We start from the raw sequence: 25,771 nt of genomic DNA, 5'->3' as shown, positions 1-25,771 counted from the left end.
GCATCACTTGGAACTAGGCACTTGCAAGGAGACCTGATTGAAGTTTTTAAAATGGATTAAGTAAACTTGAGTTGAGTCTAACCCTTTCTCAAACAATGCATACAAGGAGACATAAACTTAAATTGAAAAAAGATGGCTGGAGAGTAGATGTGTGAAAATTTGGTTTCAGCCAGAGACTTTATATTAATTGTTTTACAAACTACCATCTGGTGTTGGAAGTGGACAGCTTGAATAAATTTAAGGAATAATTAGACATTATTAGAAGGCATAGACAGATGAGGTAGGTAGGTAGAGATTTTTTTTTTTGTGATGCTATGTAAACTTGCTTCCTTCATCATTTGTCAGGGCTAATAATAATTCTGAAAAGTCATTTTGAATGCAGTTATTAAACTGTGGTAATAAAGGACACTTTAGTTTTGATGCAAATTAAAGAATGCTAGATGCCACTTAGTATTGTTATTAAGAAAAAAACATCCTTACAATATTTTGTCTCTCTCTCTCTCTCTTCCCCCCCCTTCTTCTCCCCTTCAAATTTAATTAGAAATGAATTGCATAAAAAAAATATACACTTAAAATAAATTTTTTTACTTGTTCTATTCAGAACTCAGATGCAGGTATACCAATCTAAAGTTAATAGTATCGAGGATCAAATTAATGGCAAGTTTCATACAAAAATAAATATGGCAATACAGAAATGTGTCGAGAATTGTATTGGTTCTGTTATCCAGTCTATGTATCAATACAAAATTGAATTTCAGCAAGGCTTCCTTGACAAACAGAAAGAGGTAAGAATCTATTAATGTTAGTACAAAACTGTGTCATGTAAGAAATAGTATATTTAATGTAGCATATTTCTTATATTTTCACATTTGTAAAAATATTAGAAATATAATCGATGTCCCTTTGGTGATTTCATAACTTTCTTGTATAATTTGAAATGCCACAACTTTTCATAACTTTCTAAACACCAATAATTTTCTTCTGTAATTTGAAATGCTACAGCTTTGTAGTCCAGGTTGCTTATTTAAGTGAACTTCCTACTCACTACCAAAACATTCTAGCAACATAAGCTTCATTTTACTGTGCATGGCCTATTGCAGATTCCTCTTAAGATCAAATGTTTCACGTGTGGTTTTTCTGATTTTAAAGCAGCATTTAGCTGTTTGGTATACTCTGACATTTTGAAGTATAGTGCAATGTGAAAATATCTTTGTTATTAGTTGACAATAACAGACTGCCATAAGTGAGCTTGTTCCTTTGAGGTAGGCGCCTCCGTAGCCAGGTGGGAAGGAGCAGCAGTGCGTAGCACACGCTTCTTGATTAGACCGGGGTTCGAGCCCGTCACCACCAAATACGGAGGATGCGGAAAGGTCAGGGAATGACCACCGCATATTCCCGGAGCAATATGGCCTTAGTTGCTAATGCTCCTAAAAACCAAACAACAATTTCCTTTGAGGTAAGATGAGACATGTCTAAACACATTATGCTAGCAGCACAATCTGTTATCTCAACCTTGAACAATGAATATAATCTGAATATTTTTGAACAGACCTTCTATAACTAGAAACATCTTGTTGCACTAGATTTCTGGTGATGGTGACTGAAAGTTGTTAATATGTTGCAAGAAAAAAATCTATATTTTGTTTCTTTAATACAGCAGTGGTGTGGATGGTGGGGAAGCCTGACAGGTCCCCCTCCAGAATATTGTTATTAACTGCTAATGATTAAAAAAATAAAATTTTTTTCCTGCTTTCCAAAAAATAGTCAAACTTTTACTACAATAGTTTCTGGAGTAATTTTTTTATGGTTTTTGCAAAGTAATTGCATGCAAAAATCTATCAGGTGCCCATCTGTTATGCTTGAAGGGTAGAATGGAACCTGGCAGGTGCTGATACTGCTACAAAGTTTTGAATTATATGTTTGTGTATAGTTCAACATTATTTGCTTTTAATCTCCCACTAGTTCTGTAAATATCTATTTTTTTTTTTTTTTTATGAAAACCCCAAACACAAGAGGTACTAGAACCGTGCTTGGGTTGGAGGTCAAGAAGACGAAAGAAGATATTTGTTGACATTAGACTTCAACTTCTGTGGACTGCAATTTTCAGGAAATACATACGAAGGAAGGTTGTTCCAGAAAACAGCAGATGAATGAATAAACAAGGAAGATGAAAAGTTGGTTCTGTGAGTTTGAAGTTGGACAGTAAATGGACGTCGGCGGCACGTGTTCTGACTGTTTTGAAAGAGAGACCACAATGCCCATGGAAGTATCTGTAGAAAAGGCATGCAGCAGAAACAGTATGTCTATGAGACAGAGTGGAGAGACTGTTAGAGATGAATCATTAATTAACCTAACTGCCCTCTTCTGAATGGAATCTAGAAGTCTGAGAGAGGTTTTGGGGGGGCATCGCCCCAGAACATGGGAACAATATTCCATGGTAAGGCGGATTTGCGATTTGTACAGAGTGAACAAAAGTGAACTGTTTGGAAGAAAAGTAATGCCTAGAGAAAAAGAGAAAACCAAGTTTTTTAGATGCACAGGAAGCAATATTTGCAATGTGTTTTTGCCAGGAGAGATTAGAAGTCAGGTAATCCCCAAAAGAGATATATCAACTTGTCTAGAAATCGGAGTGTCACCAAAGATAAACATAGGAGCAGAAGAATCCTTTTTGCAAGATATAAGAAAAGACTGAGTTTTAGAAGGATTGAAATCAACTAAGTTGTCTTTGCTCCACTGGAGAATTACCTGGAGATTGGCATTTAAGGAATTGGTAGTGGATATTCAAGAAGTTGAAGCTCATTGAGCAGCGGGGCAAGGGTTCTCAAAATGGCAAGTGGAATGCAATGTGCTATCATCAGTAAAACTATGGATAGGATTTCCAGTCAATGGCAGAAGGTCATTAATATATAAGAGGAAAAGAGTGGGGGTAAGAACTGAACCTTGGGGGATCAGCAGCGTTAGTGGAGAAGTTAGAAGATAGAGAGCCATACCCCTCAGTGAACGATCAGAGAGAAAACTGGATAACCAATTACAAAAAACAGTTGGCAAACCAAAAGATGGAAGCTTAGTTAGAAGACTTTTATGCCAAACACAAACAAAAGCCTTTGAGATGTCAAGGGCAACTGCTTGTGTTTCACCGAACTTTTCCATTGAATTTGTCCATAAATGAGTAACATAAGCCAGAATATCACCAGTGGATCAACACTGACGTAATCCATACTGGCAATCATTGATCAGACGGAAGGTTTCTAGGTAGTTTAAGACTTGGTGTTTAAATGATTTCTCTATTACTTTAGAAAGAGAAGAAGTAATTGCAATGGGACAATAATTGTGGATGGGAGGGATTTGTTACCCTTTTTAGGAACTGGCTGGATATGAACAAATTTCCAAGCAGAAGGAAAAACACCTTTGGCATAAGAAAGTGAAAAAAGGCGGCAAAGAACAGGAGTAAGTTCAGGAGCACAGGTTTTGAGAACAAGTGGAAAAATACCATCAGCACCTGGAGCTTTCACCACCAAATACGGAGGATGCGGAAAGGTCAGAGAATGACCACCGCATATCCCGGAGCAATATGGCCTTAGTTGCTAATGCTCCTAAAAACCAAATAACAAACAAACTTAGAAGGGTTGTTTGTGAATAAAAGATAAAGCGTATTGGTTAGGATTGTCCGGAATTCTTGTAGGTAAATGAACAATCTGTGTAAGGTCATTAGTAATTGCAAAAGCCTCAGCATCTTGACCAGCTGGATCAGTGTGACTAGAAAACGGAAGCCAGCTGCAGTTGTGAACATTAAAATCACCAAGGAAAATTACCTCACTGTTAGGAAATTTGCACTGGAGAAAGTCAAGTTGCAAAGAGACCCAAATGATTAGTGGAGTTGGGAGAATGGTAGATACAACAGATGAATTTGACAGAATGAGATAGAGAGATTAAGCCATAGAAGATTCCAAATTACAAAGTCTCTGACAGGGAATATCAGAATGGACATATGCATAAGTACCACCTTTGAGGCGAAAGGAAGCATACAGCGAATAATTTGGCAACTGAGGTGAGCAGTAGTTGAATCAACCGATAACAGATTCTGTCAGAAAAAGTACGTGGGGGTTTGGCAAACTGCAAGTGGAAATGGAGATCGTTGAAATTAGGATTGAGACCACATATATTTCTGAAATGAACTAGGATGTGTTTGGGAGGTTTAGATCTTTTTGCAGATAAGCTTACTCTATTAGTTTGACAATTCATGGTGTATTCAATTGTAAGGAAAAGTGGGAGGGGCATGCTGTATGAAGTAATGAAATTTTTGGATATGGTGTACACATGGTAAGAATATACCCAGATTCTTGACATAATGTGGCCGCAACAATGTCCCCCGCATACACACTACTCAGACTCCGTCCAGTCACTATCTGGCACAGTAGAGGTAGCAATATTGTACACTAGTTAATCCTGAAACCTCCTAAAGAGTTACCAGTAGGTTCGATCCGGTATACTGACTAGTGGCCAGCCTGCAAACACCATTTTAGATCTATACCCTCGAAATGTAAGGAAGATTGGATCTTGCCATGATGTTCATCATAACCTCAAAAGTCATCAGTCATACTGCATGATGGAAGTGATGGGGAAGGGTTGACCGGAACTTAGCTGTGGAGACTAAACATAGGTTCCACCACTTCAAGCCTCCAATAAGCAAAGTGGTGAGATTGCACCGGTTGATGACAATCCTCTACCACCTAGTATTGCCTGGTAACACAGAGGGGCGGCATTCCTCCATGTAGTGTGGGTGCACACCTCAACCGACCCCTGCTTACGTTGGTTCACACCTAGGTGGTCACCTACAGTGTGCTTTTGCATGGAGGTTATACCCAGGCTTACTAACAGTCCCACCATCGTGAAGGTGCAAGCAGAGGATTTGGTTGTCACAGACCATCCGGACTTCGCCGAAATTGCATCCCCTTGACTTGAATGTCACCCGAATATCAGTTCCATCAGCGTTTTAGAATCCCAGGTAGCAAGTACAGCATGTCTGGCATATATGAGCAAATGTTTGTGACAATCTCAAGGACCATCTTTCAGGATTGTTTTTGAAAGATTTGTTATTGATTTTGCATAATAAAGACAATGTGAAATGCATCATTCACTAAAGATCTTTACTACTCTTTAGAAACCAATTTGTGTAATTTTCAAATAAATCTGATAATGAAAGTAACACTAATAGTGTTTAATATATATATTCAGTTTATACATATATATAATTTGAAAATAAATGAAGAATGTGCCAGTTTACTCCAGTCTAAGTAAGTGGTGAATTCAAAGTAAACCAGTATGTAACTATGGCAACAAATGAAGAAAGGAATGGGAGAATAAATCAAGTTAAAAAGTGTTGCAGAAAGAATCATGATTTATTCCCCCCTCCCCTTTTGTTTCCATAGTTATGTACTGGTTTATTTTCTGTTTGCCACTTACTTGGCTTGCCATACACTGGCATAATCTTCATTTATATTAAAATTGTGTTTCTGCAATGCATGTTATGCCTTGCCGCCACCAATGCATAAAAGTCCGCACTTTTTGCCTGAAATCACGATTCCACTTCATTGATGACTTCCTGTGACGAATCAAAGTGGTGTGCCCGCAATGGTTTCTTCATTTCTTGAAACAAGAAGAAGTCTTGTAGTGCTGCAGTAGCACAAATCCAACAGTTGGTGAGAACATTGCATTCAACTTTGCTTCTCCAAAGGCGTCAGCAACCTTGGAACTCATCGTGCAGAAACTTTAGACATGTGCAGATGGTCATGTAAAATGATGTGGGCAGAACCATAACTAATTCTCTCTGCATTTGTGATGAAATGAATTATCACACATCTGTCACTCAACACCAGCTTCTCTACCTTTGCAACCATCTCACTGTCTGTGGACGCTGATGGCCTTCCTTCTCTTGGCTCATCAAAGACACTTGTACAACCGCACTGGAACTCCCGTTTCCACTTTTTTACAGTTTCATATGATGGACAATTCTGCCCATACACAACTTTCATTTCTTTGTCAATTTCCTGAGCTTTCTTGCCCTGCAAATACAGGAACTTAATCGTTGCTCAATACTCAACTTTGTCAACCATAATGTCCTTCCTCAGATTCCGGGCACCACCTCTGATGTACGATCACTTATGCGAATGAAATTTCACATGTTAGTTATTGAATATGTAGACAACTTATATTAAAAATGGCATCTTCCTATTGATGTTTTATCTAGATCAGGGTACGAACCTTTTGATACCCCCTCGTATATAAGCAAAATATATATGTGAATAATAATACAAAAATAAAAGAGAGAGAGAGAATGAAGTATAGAAATATAGAAAAGAGCAAGATTAAGAAGAGTAAAGAAATGAAAGAAATAAATTACAGTATATATATATATATATATATATATATATAAAAAAATTACAAAAAAATTATATAAAAATAAAAATACATAAGTATATTGTGCATCCCTAGTGTCGTGTTAAAAATTCAACCACTGGAATTACACGAAAAGGCAGCAATATAAGTTCTTTGTTTCTAACATATGGAAGGCACCTCCATAGCCAGGTGGGAAGGCGCAGCAGTGCATAGCACATACTTCTTGATTAGACTGGGGTTCGAGCCTGCCACCACCAAATACGGAGGATGTGGAAAGGTCAGGGAATGACCACCGCATATCCCGGAGCAATATGGCCTTAGTTGCTAATGCTCCTAAAAACAAATAACAAAACTAACATATGGAACATGCTGAAGTAAAGCACAATTAAAAAGTGAATTAGGGGATTATTTAGTAAAATTAAGAATTTAAAATAAAGTAAAATAAATTTGAAATTAAAGATTCCTTTTTTGAGCGTTTCATGTCTCCCCTGTCATTGCTATAAATTCTTGACATCCCTACCCCATGCGTTCTTTTTTGTTCATCTGTCAAAGTCAACCATAAACTACATGCCTGCACTATATGTATTATATATATTCTCTCCCTGATATTTAAACACATTTGACCCTTACTTCTTGTATTTAATATTCTAAATTCTCCCTAATTCATTTTTTAATTGTACTTTGCTATGGCATGTGCTTCCTGCTAGAAACAGAGAACTTATATTATCATCTTCTCGTATAATTTTGGTGATTGACTTTTGATAATGACACCAGGGTTGTGTGATATATGAATATGTTTATGTATTTTTTAATTTTTATATATACTTACACACACACACACTGTAATTTCTGTACTGTTTTCTTTACTTCATTTTCTCTCTTTTTATTCACATATATATATTTCAGTTTTACTTATATTCATTTGGTCTTTAAATGCGTTCTGTTTGTCAGTGGCCCTTGTCCATAAATATCCCTTCTGTTTTTTTCATTTCTGCTTTCTTCTATTTCCCTTATTTCATATTTTGTTTTTATATATACAGGGTGTCTCAAAAATATTGGTATAAATGTTTAGGGGAGGTAGGCAACATCTAAAAGAATGTGAATCGCATAGGAACTCATAACCGGAAATGTCACCGTAAGTCGGTACACGGCACTGTTCATCAGTTTGTGAGAGGGAAAATTTCTGGTTTACTCATTCAAGCAGTAGTCGCCGCACAAAGAGCATGCATCGATATACGAACTGTGAGCTGGCAGACATGCATCTAGTGTATGGATTAGCAGAAGGCAATGGACGAGCCGCTCAACGAATTTATGGAGAACGCTTCCCAGACAGACATGTACCGGACCACCGTTTGTTTGTTTGCGTGTGTGCATCAAAATTTGTGCGATTATGGGTAATTTAGAGGTAACAGGAGTAGTGCAGGCAGACCACATTCGACGTGAACTCCCACCATGGAAGAAAGTGTGTTGAATGCCGTCCAGGATAATCCTACTACTAGCACACGTGCCATTGCCTCTACCTTAGGAGTGTATCGTTGCAGTGTACAGCGTGTCTGGCACGACGATTCCATATACCCCTTTCATCTCCAAAGGGTTCAGTTACTGCTCCCCAAGATCATCCTGCATGTGTGGCTTTCGCGCAGTGATTTCTCCAAGAAAGTGTTCAAGACTTGAATTTTCCAGCCTATGTTTTGTTCATGGATGAGGCTTATTTCACTCGGGAAGGCTTATTCAATCAGCACAATGCTCATGTGTGGGCTCACAACAACCCACACGTTGTGCACCCCCATGTGGCACAACATCGCTTAGCAATAAATGTGTGGGCAGGTATTGTCAGTGACTGCTTAGTCGGCCCATACTTGTTACCATCCCACATGAACTCCGCTATATATATCGGATCTTTCTTCAACAAGTTCTACCAGGGTTACTGATAATGAAAGTAACACTAATAGTGTTTAATATATATATATATTCAGTTTATACATATATATATATATATATATATATAATATGAATATAAATGAAGAATGTGCCAGTGTACTCCAGTCTAAGTAAGTGGTGAATGCAAAGTAAACCAGTATGTAACTATGGCAAATCCAGCAAATGTGAGACGCAACATTTGGTTTCAACGTGATGGGGCGCATGCCCATTATGGAAGGTGTGTTCGTGACCATTTGAACAGGCGTTTTGGGCATCGATGGATTGGCTGTGGTGGACCCATTGCCTGGCCCCCACACTCACCTGATTTATCGAGCCTAGATTTCTTTCAGTGGGGGGGCCCTCAAATCTATCGTGTATGAATCGCCTGTGGAGATGGAAATGGATCTTGTGGCGAGACTCGTCTGCGCTGCTGCTACTGTCAAAGAAACTCCAGATGTATTCGACCGTGTCTGCCAATCCATGCTGCGTCGGTGTCATGCATGCACCGCATCTCATGGTGTAACCTTCGAGCATCTGTTGTAACATCATGAAATGCATCTATCTCATACTCCATTGTTAATATTATGTCAAATAAATGTTTGCCACTAATTACTGTCTTGTATCATTTCTGCTTCTTGTGCCTCTGCTACTACTTTCCCGTGACGTTTCCGGTTATGGGTTCCTATGCGATTCACATTCCTTTAGATGTTACCTACCTCCCCTAAACATTTGTACCAATTTCGGGCGGAATTACAATGAACATTTCTATTAACAGGAGGGAGGTCAGTAAAGGGTTCGAGGTATGCTGGGAAGTCACGGTTATATATAAGGATGTCAGAAAATAATGAGAGAGGGAGTGGCGAAGGTGAAGTTAGTAACGGAGTTAATGATAGAGGGAGTGGCAGAGTAGTGGTTAGTTAGTGATGAAGTGAGAAATGAAGTCGTGGTTAGTAATGGAATTAGTAACGGAGTTAATGATAGAAGGGATAATAAGTGCTAGTGAGGAAGAGTTCCGGAGACGTACTCTGGTTTTACCAAGAGTAGTCATGAAATTATTGGAGATAGTCAGTTGGGAAGCGGCAAGCTTTTTGCTGGATTTCAGAAAGGAGAAATTTCCAGCCAACATAATAAAAGGGTTATTCAATCAACTAGGTTCAAGGCAGCAAGGAGGAATCGTGGTTAGTCGAGAGGAAGATAGGAATTAACAGCCTGGTATTAGATGAGGAAGTCGTCACACACGGTGTGGGAAGGTCAAGGAACTGATCCTAAAGCAGAGAAAAATATTACTTATTGTAAGTACTGTTTGGTATTATTATTTCTAATCATTCTATTTGGAAAGAAAAAGGCATAATCCCAAAGTACTATTGGTTTGTTTAGCCTAGGGAATAGCTGGACTAACAATTAAACCTTTAGTAATGAAACCTTTAGTTATATTGTCAATTAGACTAGAGAAGAGATATTCTAAATGGAATTGTTGTAATCAGTTTTTCTTAGAGAAGAGATATTCTAAATGGAATTGATGCAATCATTTTTTTTGGAAAACTTCCATAATAGGAAAAGTTGTGGATAAATTTTTGTATAAATATGTTTGTTCTATAATTAAACATGTTAAGTTTATCAGGTATTGTTCATTGCCTCACTCAATCTCTAACAAAAGGTATAAGTAATCATGAAATTTTCTGATGCAGTCAGTTGCCCAAAAGATAACAGTTATTACCTAAAATTAAAGTAAGCATTCTCACTATAATTAAAATAAGAAAGGCAAGGGCATACAAAATTTGGCGCACTCATTGTGCCAGTTGAATAACAAGACTGATGCTACTACAGAAAAAAAGAATAACACTAAGTATTTTTATATATATACTTACACAAACTCGCACCAAATACGGAGGATTTCGGAAAGGTCGGGGAATGACCACCACATATTAGCATTAGCATTAGCATTAGTAGAGGCATTTGATGCAAGAAAGCAAGCTTATGCAGCATCAGCCAAAAAAAAAAAAAACCCACTTCCACTTCACCCCTCTGTTCGTTCAAAATACCTGTCCAGCTGAGCCTTAAACTTATTTAGGCTATCAACCTCCACCACAAGGGATGGCAGTCTGTTCCACCAACCAACCACCCGCTGGCTAAAGGCAAATTTCCGCACGTCTATCCTACATCTGTCTTTCCTCAATTTGAATTTATGCCCTCTCAGGTGATTTTTCTGAGCTAGAGGAAGAATCCCATCAGCATTGAGCATGCTTAAACCATTCAAGGCTTTATACACCTCTATCAGATCACCTCGCTGGTGCCTCGTCTCCAGACACTGTAATTTGCAAAACTTAAGCCTTTCTTCGTAAGAGCACCCCTTTGTTCCATTCACTAATCTTGTTGCCCTTCTCTGTACTCGTTCCAGCAGCTCTACATCCTTCTTGAAATGAGGCCTCCAGACCTGTATACAGTACTCTAGGTGTGGCCTGACCATTGCCTTATACAATGGAATAATCACCTCCTTATCCCTGCTGGAAAAATTCCTGTATATCATTGACAATACCCCATGAGCTACTCTTGCAGCCCGTCTGCAGTGCTCAGAGAACTTCATATCTGCCTGCACAATCACCCCCAAGTCCCTTTCATTCTCTACCACTGTCAGTGTAGTACCACAGAGTTGATACGTTGCTCTGGGGTTGCTGTTTCCCATGTGTAGTACTTTACATTTGTCAATGTTAAACTTCATTTGCCACCTCTCAGCCCATCTGCTCAACCTTTCCAGATCCTGTTGCAGCAGCATAGTGTCAGTAGTGTCCTTGACAACCCTGCCAACCTTTGTATCATCTGCAAACTTGGACATTAAGCTTGATATACCATCATCAATATCATTTATAAATACAGAAAACAATAATGGACCCAACACTGAGCCCTGAGGGACTCCACTAATAACATTAGTCCACGATGAGCAGTGTCCATTGATTACCAGTCTCTGTCTTCTCCCCCTCAACCACCCCTTTATCCATAGCAGCAATTTGCCTCCAATGTCACACTGCTCCAATTTGTGTAGCAGTCTTCCATGTGCAACAGTATCAAAAGCCTTTCTAAGATCCAAGTATATAATATCAAAGTTATTCCCTGCATCCAGTTCTTTTGTGACTGCATCATAGTATCCAATCAAGTTGGTAAGGCAAGACTTCCCCTTAACAAAACCATGCTGTGTCTGAGCTATAACTGAAGTCTTGTCTAAATGATCCTGCAGTGCTTCTTTAACCAGTGCCTCCATTAATTTTCCTGGAACAGAAGTTAAGCTCACAGGTCTATAGTTACTTGTGTCAGCCTTTGATCCTCCTTTGTGAATTGGGGTCACATTTGCACATTTCCAGTCTATGGGTACCTCCCCTGAGTCCAAGGAAGCTCTCATAATTATGGCTAAGGGTTTGCTTACTTCCTTTGCTGCCTCCTTTAATATAACTGGATAGATCCCATCCACCCCGGGTGCCTTTCTTGTGTTTATCTTCAACAGTTTCTCCTCCACTTTACTCCCAGTTATTTCAAGATTCTGTAGCTTACTGCTAGAGTTGAATACACCTCTGGCATTCCCCTTGCTGAATAACTCCTCATGTGTGAATGTCGATGCAAAATATTCATTTAGTTTGTTAGCTACCTGAGCAGGATCATCAACAGTTGACCCGTCAATATCAAGTGGACCAATCTGATTCATCCCCTTCCTTCTAGAGTTAACATAAGTAAAGAACTCTTTGCTGTTTTTCTTTGCATCCCTTGCCAAGGATTTCTCATAATCTGCCTTTGCCTGCCTAACCTCCTTTGTAACTTGGTTGCATATCAACTTGTATCTATCATAGGCTTCTGTGTCATGTGTTAATTTGTAAGTATCCCATGCATTTTTCTTCTCTGCCATATGCCTCATTAGTTCATCTGACATCCATTTTGGCCTAAACCTTGAACAATATTTCTTAGTTGGTATGTAAAGCCTAGTAGCTTCCAAGATAAGTTCTTTGAATGCTTCCCATTTTGAATTTGCTGTTGGTAACATCATCAGTTGGTCCCACTGTATAGAATTTAAATACTGTCTCAGTCCATCGTAGTCGCCTTTATGGAAGCAATAACCCTTCCCTTTACCCCTAATGGTAGTTACCTCTTTGAGTAAATCCCACTTCAGCACACTGTGATCACTGCCACCTAGTGGTTCGTTTATCTGCAGATTCTTAATGCATGAAGAATCACTGCTGATAATCAAATCAAGAGTATTACTCCCTCTAGTTGCCTCCCGAACATGCTGATGTAGAAAACAATCATCCAATAAATCCACAAAAGCCCTGCTAGTGTGTGAGTAACCAGCCCCCAAATTCCAGTCAATATCTGGGAAATTAAAATCTCCCATTATAAGACTCTCTGATTTACTGGCCCACTCTATTTCCCTGTACAGTTCCTTATTATACTCATCAGAGTCATTAGGCCTATAGCACACTCCTACTCTCAATTTTGATCTCCCAATGCTTATGTCACACCAAACTGACTCAACACTGCACTGTCCAGCGATGTCAACTGGCTTCACTTCCTTGGTTTTTATGTGTTTCTTAACTAATAGCATATCCCCGGATCAATATGGCCTTAGTTGCTAATGCCCCTAAAAACCAAATAACAAAAAACAAACACACACACACACACATTGCAAAGTGAGGTTATATATTTTTGACGTAATCACTTCCGATGTGTACACACTGTTTACGTCTTTTATACAAGTTTTGAAAACGCTGCTGGAATTCCTCTTCTGGTACCGCTTTCAGCTGATCAGTCACTGCAGTCTGGATGTCCTCTGTCATCCCATATCGTGTTCCTTTCATGGTTGTTTTCATTTTGGGGAACAAAAAGTAATTTGGGGGGGGTTGATGACTGGAATAAATTTTTTTGCCTGATGTTGACGGCAGAATGTGCGGGTGCATTGATGTGGCCAGGTCGGGGATCATCCTCTCAGTCCATTTGCTCAACCTTTCTAGATCCTGTTGCAGCAGTATACTCTCATTACTGTCCTTAACAACCCTGCCAACCTTCGTACTGTCTGCAAACTTGGGCATTAAGCCTGACATACCATCATCAATATCATTTATAAATACAGAAAACAACAATGGACCCAATGCTGAACCCTGAGAGACTCCACTAATAACATTAGTCCATGAAGAGAAGTGTCCATTGATTACCACACTCTGTCTTCTCCCACCTAACCATCCCTTTATCCATAGCAGCAATTTGCCTCTAATGCCACACTGCTCCAATTAGTGCAGCAGTCTTCTATGTGCAACAGTATCAAAGGCTTTTCTAAGATGAAATATATGATATCAAAGTATCTAATCAAATGAGTCAGACAAGACTTCCCCTTAACAAACCCATGCTGTGTCCGAGCTATAACTGAAGTCTTGTCTAGATGATCCTGCAGTGCTTCTTTAGCCAGTGCCCCCATTAATTTCCCTGAATCAGAAGTTAAGCTAACAGGTCTGTAATTACCTGTGTTGCCCTTTGATCCTCCTTTGTGGATTGGGGTCACATTTGGACATCTCCAGTCCATGGGTACCTGTCCTGAGTCCAGGGAAGCTCTCATAATTATGGCTAAGGCTTTGCTTACTTCCTTTACCACTTGCTTTAATATAACTGGATAGATTCCATCCACTCAGGTGCCTTTCTTGTGTTTATCTTCAACAATTTCTCTTCCACTTTACTCTCAGTTATTACAAGATTATGCTTACTGCCAGATTTGAATACACCTCTGGCATTCCCCACCCTGAATAACTCCTGATGTGTGGATGTCAATGAAAAATATTCATTTAGTTTGTTAGCTACCTGAGCAGGATCACCAACAGTTGAACTATCAATATCCAGTAGACCAATCTGATTCATCCCCTTCCTTCTAGAATTTCCATAGGTAAAGAACTCTTTGCTGTTTTTCTTTGGATCCTTTGCCAATGATTTCTCATAATCTGCCTTTACTTGCCTAACCTCCTTTGTAACTTGGTTACAGACCAGCTGTGATTCCGAGGACAACTGCCCCCCCCCCCTCAGTTCTCTCGAGCCACAGCACTCCCATTGGCTTGAGCCTTTTGTTTGATGCTCTTGTCTGAATCAAGATATCTATTGAATTTGAAATAAATTTTCACTTTCAATACAAAATCAATGTGAAGGGTCACTGCTGATAACCAGGTCAAGAGTATTGCTTCTTCTCTGTCATGCTGCTGTAGAAAACCCATCCAGCAAATTCATAAATGCCTTACTACTGTGTGAATTACCAAACTACAAGTTCCAGTTAATATCTGGAAAGTTAAAATCCCCTCTTACAATTGATTCAAATTTAGTGGCCCACTCTGTATGTCTGTATAGTTGGTTTTTATACACATTACACTTACTAGGCCTATATCCCACTCCAGCACTAAGTTTTTTTCCGGTGCTAAATTCACATCAGACTAATCACATTGCAGTGACCAGCTATGTCATTTGGATGCCCTGCCCTTAGATTTAATATGCTTCTTAACCAAGTAAACTATGTATGCTTCTTAAACTGTTCCCTCTCTTGTCGTAACTGTACACATTATATTCCCCTTATTGAAATTCTGCATGTCTTATGTCTGTATGGCATCGTGTCTCCAATATCTCCAAAATGCCTGCATTTGATGATTCTGCCACAACTTCAAAATCATCAATTTTTTGTTCTATGCTTGCTCGCCTGGCAGTTATGTACATGAGAGTATACACGTCTTTTCTTTTTTTAGGTCAGTAATCTTAAGTCTTCGGCTCATGTGTTTGTTCCATTAAGATTTGTTCCATTAACATATTCTGACAGAATGGCACTTCAGTGACTGTGGTTGTTATGTTGGGAAAAACTGCCACTTTCGAAAGTAGTTTGCACATCAGAGATATATTGGCCTGTTTTATGAGTAGATGCAGGTGATTGAGCTTGAGGTTTTTATACATTTGCTGTCTGGATATGATATTGTGAATGGAAATTCTAATTTCTGGTTTAGCATTGGAGGGTCCAGTACTCGAGAGAAAAAGAAGAACTTCTAATATATGGCTTGTGGGGACTCCTGACCATATTTGTGCTCCATATGTGAGGATTGGTTAGATGCATTGCTCTACATGTTTGGTAATGATTGTTTTCTTGCATATTGTGATTGTTTCTTGGTTGATCAGCTATATGGCTCTGAATTTGTTTTGCCACTTGTGCATAGTGGCAGGAAAAGGTTTTGGTACTGGAGTGCCTTTAATGAGAATATCAACTGGCTTAGGCTTCTTCTGGAAAGTGGGCAGATTTCCTTATGTGGATGGTTAAGTTGAGGGTTTGGAGCTACTGGACCACCAATTCATTGGCATCCTGACTAATTTTTTGTGTTATCACTGGGTCTAGAGTTAAAGATTTTTAAATCATCAGCATATGAGATGATGTTGGGTGTTGTTGTTGTTTGTTATTTGGCTTTTAGGAGCATAAACAACTAAGACCATATTGCTCCGGGAATATGCGGTGGTCATTCCCTGACCTTTCCGCATCCTCCGTATTTGGTGGTGACAGGCCCGAACCCCCGTCTAATCAAGAAACGTGTGCTGCGCACTGCTGCTCCTTCTCACCTGGCTACGGAGGCGCCCGATGTTGGGTGTGATTTGAAGTAGTAGCTGTAGTGAGGCTGCAAAGATAATCATTGACATGAACTCCTCCTTGAGGTGTTCATGCAGATGTAGTGACTATAATATCCTTGGAGATAGATTTGAACACAAGGAATCTGTGGTTGAGGTTATATAAAGAGATAGTTGGGTATTGTAGTGTTTATCTTGCAATTATTTTTCAGAATTTGTATTGCTTCCTTGAGTGAGGTTATCAAATGCTGATTTAATATCTAAGTAATGACTGTCACACTGGGCATTTTTCTTGAAATGCTGATTGTATCAGCCAGGTTAGTGATCATGGATTTGCCTGCTGGACCATGATGGATATTGATGGAACTGCATCTGTAAATCAAATTTTGCAGGTATGGAAGGAGATCTTTTTCGATTATTTTTGGGATTGTCAAGGCGACTGAAATAGGTCTGTAGCTAATGTCTCCCTGTGAGTGTCCAGTTTTGGAATGAGACTAATTTTTGTAGGGTTCTCCAAATTTTGGGCAAGTATGTTTGACTGATGCATCTCTTGATAATGAACACCAGAAGAGTGATGATATAAGACTGGTAGCCTTGGTAACGAAGGTTGGAATGCTGTCTAGGTTGGATGTATCTTGTTTCAGGGAATTTATTATTTGTTGAATTGTAGACTGATTGACCAACTGATTTAAGACAATAGTTTTGTTCATCTTCATTAGGCAGAAAGTTCTGTGGCTAAGTAGATGAAGCTGCAAAGATGTTATTTGAAATCCATCTGGTGACTTCAGCGAGGTCAAGAGCAGGAGTAGTCACTTTGAAGAAAGCCCTCTTATTGTTCTAGATTCTATTTAAGATGGTCTTATATGCCTATTTTTTTTTTTGGTTTTTTTTTTACCTGGAATAGTGCTCTCTTTTTCTTGAGGTTTAGTAATGCAGTGGGAGTTCATTTTTTTCCATTCATTGCGACTTTTCTGTTTGAGTTTGAAATATAACTTTAGATCAGGTGTGAACCATGGTAAAGTGCATAATGTTATAGTGACTTTTTTGGATGCTGCTTCCTTGTTTAAATGTTGAAGCCATTTTATTAAGGGTTGAGTTGTGTTGCTTAATCAATGGGCAAGTTATTCAGAGAATCCCAGGGATAGAATTTTAATAGCTCCAGCATTTTGTTTTTATTAAGTAAATTTGGTGATTCTACTAACTTCTATTTACTAGTGATGGAAGGGATTCATGTGGCAGGTGGTAAGATACTTGAAGTTCCAATTGGTTGTGATCTTTTTTGGGTATACTATGATGTTTAGTTGATTTGGTTGCCTCTGGTACATGGAGTATTAGTTCTATAAATTCCAATGCCGGAGATGGCATTTTCCAGGAGATGTGTGCTTTGAATTTGGGGATGGGGTGGGTTTAAATCACCAGTAATTATTATATTGCTTCCTCCTTTGTGTATGGAATTGATCCAATTGAGGATTTCGCTGATTATATCTACATTTGTACTCAATGGGCAGTAGATATTGAAGATCTCCAGAGCAGTGCCATTGATATGCACAATAACAGTGATACCTTCAAAATAATTGGAATTGGAACTGACTAATTGCCTGATAGTGAGATCGTTCCTAATGTACATTGCAGATCCTCCTCCTTTGTTAGATTTACTTGAAGTTAGGAATGGAAAGTAGTTGAATTTTTGGGGAAGAAGCAGAGTATGATTGTTATTACCAGTTTTATACTGATTGTTATTACCAGTAGGGTAGGGAACTTATTGTTAAGGCTACATGCATTCTGTACGTAGAGGTTGAGTGTAGAGATTGGTGCAGAGATTGACATCTTAGGTTTGACTTTTTGGTGCACATTTGAGGCTAGAGAATGTTCTGATATTGGCTGGTGAGTCTAGCTATGCATCTAAAGGGACAACTGGCATTCTTGGGAAAGTAACTGTTGTCCTTGGTGTTTTGGGAGCCATAGTATGGCATGACAAGCAACCCTGCTGGCCAGAGCTCAGGGCTGAGGTTTTTTTTTTTTTTTTTATGTGAACCCCAAACACGAGAGGTATTAGAACCTATAGTACTTAGTACCGTGCTTGGGTTGAAGGTTAAGAAGACGAAAGAAGATATTTGTTGACATTGGACTTAAACTTCTGTAGATTGTAATTTTCAGGAAATACATATGAAGGAAGGTTGTTCCAGAAAATGGCAGTTGAATGAATAAATGAGGAAGATGAAAAGTTGGTTCTGTGGGTTTGAAGTTGGACAGTAAATGGATGTTGGCTGGTGGCAGCACGTGTTCGGACTGTTTTGAAAGATAGAGCGGGAATTATAGAAGCCAATTCAGAAGAACAGTGCCCATGGAAGTATCTGTAGAAGAGGCATGCAGCAGAAACAGTGCATCTATGCGAAAGCGAGTGGAGAAACTCTGTTAGAGATGAATCATTAATTAACCTAACTGCCCTCTTCTGAATGGAATCAAGAAGCCTGAGAGAGGTTTTGGGGGCACCACCCCAGATGTGGGAAAAATATTCCATGGCAGGGCGGATTTGCGATTTATACAGAGTGAGCAGCTGTTTGGAAGAAAACCAAGTTTTTTAGATGCAGAGGAAGCAATATTTGTAATGTGCTTGTGCCAAGAGAGATTAGAAGTCAGGGTAATCCCCATAAGAGATATATCATTTTGCCTAGAAATCGGAGTGTCACTAAACATAAGCATAGGAGCAGAAGAATCCTTTTTGTGAGATATAAGACAAGACTGAGTTTTAGAAGGGTTGAAATCAACTAAGTTGTCTTTGCCCCACTGGAGAATTACCTGAAGATCAGCATTTAAGGAATTGGTAGCAGATTTTCGAGAAGTTAAAGCTGATTGAAAAGGACAAGGTTTCTCAAAATGGAAAGTTGAATGCAATGTGCTATCATCGGCAAAACTATGGATAGGATTTCCAGTCAATGGAAGAAGGTCATTGATATACAAGAGGAAAGGAGTGGGGGGAAAGAACTGAACCTTGGGGGACACCGGCATTAGTGGAGAAGTTAAAAGACAGAGAGCCATCTACCATCACCCTCAGTGAGCGATCAGTGAGAAAACTGGATAACCAATTACTAAAAACAGTTGGCAAACCATAAGATGGAAGCTTGTTTAGAAGACCTTTATGCCAAACACGATCAAAAGCCTTTGAGATGTCAAGAGCAACTACTTGTGTTTCACCGAACCTTTCCATTGAATTAGTCCATAAATGGGTAACATAAGCCAGAATATCACCAGTGGATCGACACTGACGGAATCCTTACTGGCGATCGTTGATCATACGGAAGGTTTCTAGGTGGTTTAAGAGTTGGCGGTTAATTGATTTCTCCATTACTTTAGAAAGAGTAGAAGTAATTGCAGTGGGACGATAATTGGATGGGAGGGATTTGTAACCCTTTTTAGGAACTGGCTGGATATGAGCAAATTTCCAAGCAGAAGGAAAAACACCTTTGGAATAAGAAAGTGAAAAAAGGCGGCAAAGAATAGGAGTAAGTTCAGGAGCACAGGTTTTGAGAACAAGTGGAGAAATACCATCGGGACCTGGAGCTTTCTCAGCATCAAGATTCATCAAAATCCTTCTAATATCCTTTTCACGGAAGACCACAGGAGGCATTGAATAGAGCGTGTTGGGAATGGTGGGAGGTGTTTTACCAAGATCATTAATACGTGAGCTGGAAGAAAAATGGGATGCCAGCAGGTCAGCTTTATCCTTGGCTGAAGTGACAACAGAACCATCTGGTTTGGACAGAGGTGGGAGCAGAGATGGGCAAAAGTTGCGGCCAATAGCTTTGGCAAGAGACCAGAATGGTCGGCTACCATTAGGGCAAGAAGCAAGTTTTCTACTCTTAGCCTGTTCAAACTCTAGTTTGGACTGATTAATAACTGCTTTCAATTGTTGCGAGCTTTGGTGTAGGCAGAAAATGAATCTGAAGAATTAGAAACAAGCCAATTACGATATGCAACGTTCTTCTCTTGGACAGCCTTAGCACATTTATTGGAAAACCAAGGTTTAGATAAAGGGCGAGATTTTAAAGTGGAGTGTGGGATAAAAGATTCCATTCCTTCAAGAATAATTTCACTGACACGATCTGAGCAAACGTTGACATCAGAAGTTTTGAAACAGTAATCCGACCAAGGAAAAGAAGAAAAGAAGTCTCGCAGGTCATCCCATTTTGCATTCTTGTAATGCCAAACAACACGAGGTTGGGAATAGCCATGAGATAAAGGTTCCATTGGAGAAGAGACAATCACCAAGTTGTGATCTGAAGTGCCTAAAGGACCTCTCACTTTTACTGTATACTTAGAAGGGTTGTTTGTGAGAAAAAGATCAAGCGTATTGGCTGTATGATTAGGATTGTCCGGTATTCTTGTAGGTAAATGAACAATCTGTGCTAGGTCATTAGTAATTGCAAAAGCCTCAGCATCTCGACCTGCTGGGTCCGTGTGACTAGAAAACGGAAGCCAGCTGGAGTTGTGAACATTAAAATCACCAAGGAAAATTACCTTACTGTTAGGAAAGTTGGACTGGAGAAAGTCAAGTTGCAAAGAGAGGAAGTCAAAGAGCTCCAAGTGATTAGTGGAGTTGGGAGAATGGTAGAGACAACAGATGAATTTGACACAATGAGGTAGAGAGATTTTAAGCCAGAGAAGATCAAAGAGAGGAGATTCCAAATTGCCAAGTCTCTGACAGGGAATATCAGAACGGACATATGCACAAGTACCACCTTTGAGGCGAAAGGAATCATACAGCGAATAATTTGGGCATCTGAGATGAGCAGTAGTTGAATCAACTGATAACTGAGATTCTGTCAGAAAAAGTACATGGGGGTTGGCAGACTGCAAGTGGAAATGGACATTGTTGAGATTAGAATTGAGACCACGTATATTTGTGAAATGAATTAGGAAGTCCTTGGGAGATTTAGATCTTTTCGCAGATAAGCTTGCTCTATTAGTTTGACAATTCATTGTGTATTCAGTAGTAAGAAAAAGTGGTGGGACATGCTGTATGAAGTAATGAAATTTTTGGATATGGCATACATGTGGTAAGAATATACCCAGATCCTTGACATAACGTGGCCTCGACAATGCTCCCCGCATACAGACTACTCGGACTCCCTCCAGTCACTATCTGGTAGAGTAGAGGTAGCAAGATTTATACACTAGCTGATCCAGAAGCCTCCTAGAGAGTTACCAATAGGTTCGGTCCGGTGTATTAACTAGCGGCCGGCCTGCGAACACCGTTTTAGAGCTCTACCCTCGAAATGTAAGGAATATTGGATCTCGCCACGACGTTCATCATAACCTCAAAAGTCATCAATCATACTGCATGATGGAAGAGATAGGGAAGGGTTGACCGGAACTTAGCTCTAGAGACTAAACATGGGTTCCACCACTTCAAGCCTCCAATAAGCAAAGTGGTGGTATTTCACCGGTTGATGAGAGTCATCTACCACCTAGTACTGCCTGCTAACATAGAGGGGCGGCAGTCCTCCATGTGGTGTGGGCACCACACCTCGACCCCTGCTTACGTTGGTTCACACCTAGGTGGTCACCCACCATGTACTTGTGCATGGAGGTTATACCCAGGATTACTAACAGTCCCACCATCGTGAAGGTGCAAGCAGAGGATTTGGCTGTCACAGTCCGTCCGGACTTCACCGAAATTGGGTCCACTTGACTTGAGTGTCACCCGAATATCAGTTCCATCAGCGTTTTAGACTCCCAGGTAGCAAGTACAGCTTGAAGAGAGCTGTACTTGCTACCTGGGTATATTTAATTATATAAATTAAATATATTTTTTCTGATATATTTAATTTATTAATAGTTGTTCAATTTGATTTTCAATAGTTCGGGGTCAAGATTGACTTATAAAGATGCTATTTGTGTTATTCCTTGCTGCACTGCTTTGGCAGATTTTTAGATGACTAGGCTGACTGCTGATTCCAATAATGTTAACTTGATTGCTTTGAGCTTCCTATTATTTACAATTTTTGGGAGATGTTACTGGGGGGGGGATTTTGTGGGTGAGGGGAAGGCAGTTAGTGGAGGGGGGAAGTGTGAGGTTGTACTGACAAAGTAGGGACTTTGTAATGTATAGGATAGCTATCAGGATGGGCAAGGTAGGTAGAAGGGTTGGAATGGGGTCAGTTTGGCATGGGTGAACAAGTTACCTCCTAAGTCTTGTAACCTTTTTTTGTAGATAGTGCTGCATAAGCTTGCTTCCCAACATTATTCTGCAATTAGTATTGGCTAATATGAATACTAATCTGACAGTGGAATTAATACAGTCTAATGCATTTGTGCTTCAGTTCAATAAAATTATAGTTTCAGTAACCCTAAACCAAATGTATATGTTTATTTATGACATAGATTGATAACTTTACAAATTGTCAAAATACACTAGATTTTAGTGTGTATGTATACCCAGCTAATATATTGTTAATATTAAAATTAAACTACTCACATGTTTTAAAGATGGCCATTTCTTAATAAAACTTATAGCAACATGCATAACAGTTTTCAGCTAACAGAAACTTATAAACTGATTTTCTTTGTTAATACATGAGATCATTATGACAGCTCCTTAATTATTATGAATAAGAGCTAAAATAATATTAGAAATATTTATATCTCTTAGGTTGTACAAAGTTTACTTTCGCAGCAAGCAAGACAGATGTTTTTACAAATGATGTTGGAAACAGAAGAGCAGATTACAAAAGAAATTTCAGAACTACTCAAAGAATTGGTAACTACAGTAGAAGATGATTGGAATTTGTTTTGTCTCCGAAAGGTTTGTGTACAATTTTTATTTGTTCATTATTCGAATAGCTCAAAATGTACCACTGTATTTATCATTTTTATCCAAATCCAAGATAAGATAACTCCATGGCTTTACTTTATTTTTCTATTAGTATTTGGTGCAATACATTTTATAAATAAATAAATTTTCTGTTTATTAGTATTAGCCATATGGTACAAGAAAGCCACAGGCTTTTTCTGCACTGGCCAAAAAAAGAAATAGTAGATAAGAAAATACAAAACAAATTATGTGCTTTCCTCCTCACATGGGTAACTATACAGTTGACCTTTGAATTTCTTCAAATTGTCAGCTTCAACTACCTGAAGAGGCAACTTGTTTTTGTAATCAATGATTCGCTAGCTGAAAGGAAACGTTTGCAGTCTAGTCTAAACATCTTCCCCTGTAATTTCAATTTATGCCCCCCCCCATTTCTTGAATTCTTTATAACAGAGAAAATTCCACCTTCATTCATTTTACTAACTCTCTCATCACCTTATAAACCTCAGTCAAGTACCCACTAAGCTGCTTGGTTGCCCAGCTCTGTAACCCACAAAATTGAAAGCTTTCCTTGTATGGTTGCCCTTTGGCTGATTTCACCATGCAAGTTGCTAACCTTTGGACCCTTTCAAGAAGCCCAGTGTCATTTAGGCTTCCTATCTCCACAGGATATTGTTTGATAAACTATTGATAGGACACCATGGGCTTTCCTGGCCATCCATCTGTTTACACTGCTAGAAAACTTCATATCGCCCATATGGTAACTCCCAGATCCCTTTCCTCCTCTGTTATTTTTAATTCAACCCCATTAAGCATATAAGTTATTTTGGGGCTACTATTCCCCAAGTGTAAGACCTTGCATTTTGCTGCATTAAAACATAGCTGTTACTTTTCTGACCATCCTTGAAGCCTGTTCAGCTCATCCTGAAGGAGCACTCATCATTAACAATTCTCCCAACCATTACATTTTCTGCAAATTTTGACATTGCCCTTTATTCCTTCATTGATGTCATTAATGAAAATCAGAAACAACAGTAGTCCAAGAACCTATCCTTGGGGGACAATGATGTTACATCAAACTGAAGGATATCCGTTAATCAGTCTACTGCCTTCTTCCCTGCAGTCAACTTGCAGTCCATCTTAGAATCTTTCCAGTAATCCCAACATGCTCTAGCTTATACAGTAATATGGCTAATAATAATAATAATAATAATAATAATAATAATCTCTTGAGGGACTGAGTCAGATGTCTTGCTAAAATACAAATAAACTATATCAAAATTGTTCTCTACATCCAGCTCATGAGTAACTGTCAAAATAGCTTATCAAGTTAATTAAACATGATTTTCCCCTTAACAAAACGATGTGTGTCCTTCAGAATACCATTTCTGTAATCAGTATCAAAAGAGGTCTATAAACTGTAATTTTTAGCATTACAAACCTGTTTTAATACATTAATGTTCGTACATTAATGTACGAACATACATTAATGTTCATAGAGCTTTTGTGTCGGTGATCTGCGGTGAATATTTACTAGTAGAGCATATAGCAGGGGTGGCCAACAAGTCGATCACGGCTTTAATTTTGGTCTATCACGACAAATTTTAAATATATATAAAAAATTGATTAGTCAAAATCTAAATGTTATTATCATTATTATGCGCCCCACTGCATAAGCTTATTACAAATCCACTGAAGCACGTGACTACTCTTGTCACCACACAGCCGCTAGGCTTGTCTAGTGAAAATTCACGCAGTTACATTGTAGAGAGCATCGTGTATGTGTCGAATTCTTATTAGCTTACTTAATATTAATATTTAATAATTGGACAGTACTTATACGTTAATTTAATACCCTTTGATTTAAAATGAATACTATGAAAAAGAGTAAAATGTATCATTTTCATCAAGTGGGAACTAGAATACTTTTTTGTAATATTGTTTGATCTGCAATGCTTCCGTGGCTGTACCCAAAAAAGGAAACTTAGAAAGGCACTTCAACGCACTCCATGGTAAATACCAATCAGATTTTCCACCTAATAGTGACCTTAGAAAAAACAAATTAAAAGAATTTAAATCCAGATTATTCACACAACAAAATTTCTTCATTTACAATCTAAAGCAGTAACTGCAGAATCATTTGAAGTGAGCAGTCTTGCAAAAAAATGCAAACCATTTTCTGATGGTCAATTCATCAAAGATGCATTTTTAGAAATAACAGATTCTCTTTTTGAAAATTTCAAGAACAAAAACGAAATTAAAAGTTCTCTTGAATATATGCAATTATCGAAAAAATGAGTAAAAATGTGAGGGAACAATTGCAGGTTCATATTGCTAATTGTGTGACCTTTTCTTTACAACTGGATGAATCTACAGACGTCAGTGATAAAGCTCAATTGCTCGTTTTTATTCGTATGGCGTTTGATGATTCTGCAACTAGAGAAGAACTGCTGGGTATGGTTTCATTTAAAGAAAGAACTGGAGGTCTTGATATATTTAACGCATTCAAAAATTTTATTGAAAAACTTAAATTACCACTATTTAAGCTCGTATCAATGACAACAGATGAAGCTAAAGCAATGACGGGGAATCTTAATGGATTCATCGCATTGTGCCAAATGAATTCCCAGATTTTTTGATTTACCACTGTATCATCCACCATCAAGTGTTAGCCAGCAAAAGATTAAATACTAAAAGTGTTATGGACATAGCTTTAAATATCATGAATTCCATCAGAGGATACAATCTCTTCAAAGGAGACTTTTCAAAATGCAACTCAATGAAAATGAACCAGATCTGATATTACACACAGATGTGAGGTGGCTGAGTCTGAGCAAGTTTCTACAGAGATTTCGAAATTTGCTGAATGAAATTTAAAAAATTGTTGATCAAAAGGGAGATGATTATCAGCAGCTACAAGATATGGAGTGGTTGTGTGATCTGGCTTTTTTGGCAGATTTCACCAGTAAATTTAGTGATCTGAATTTGGAATTACAAGGAAAAAAATAAAAATATGGGTGACATGATTAGTAG

The 25,771-nt window shown here is 38.7% G+C and overlaps 1 protein-coding gene across 1 annotated transcript in view; it reads left to right on the top strand.

Annotated features, from left to right (window-relative positions):
- The window catches only part of LOC150088634 (HAUS augmin-like complex subunit 3), a 142,322-nt gene that overhangs the window by 91,864 nt on the left and 24,687 nt on the right, over window positions 1-25,771 (top strand). Inside the window, exons 8-9 of the mRNA XM_090370276.1 lie at window positions 602-785; window positions 22,580-22,732. Of these exons, the coding sequence (XP_090226402.1) occupies window positions 602-785; window positions 22,580-22,732 (337 nt within the window). The remainder of the gene's footprint in view (window positions 1-601; window positions 786-22,579; window positions 22,733-25,771) is intronic.

This window comes from Mastigoproctus giganteus, chromosome 3, assembly GCF_048544385.1.
Source record: "Mastigoproctus giganteus isolate SK-2022 chromosome 3, ASM4854438v1, whole genome shotgun sequence".
NCBI lineage: Eukaryota > Metazoa > Arthropoda > Arachnida > Uropygi > Thelyphonidae > Mastigoproctus > Mastigoproctus giganteus.
The sequence above is the reverse complement of the archived record's forward strand: the minus strand, read 5'-3'. Positions and strand labels throughout refer to the sequence as shown.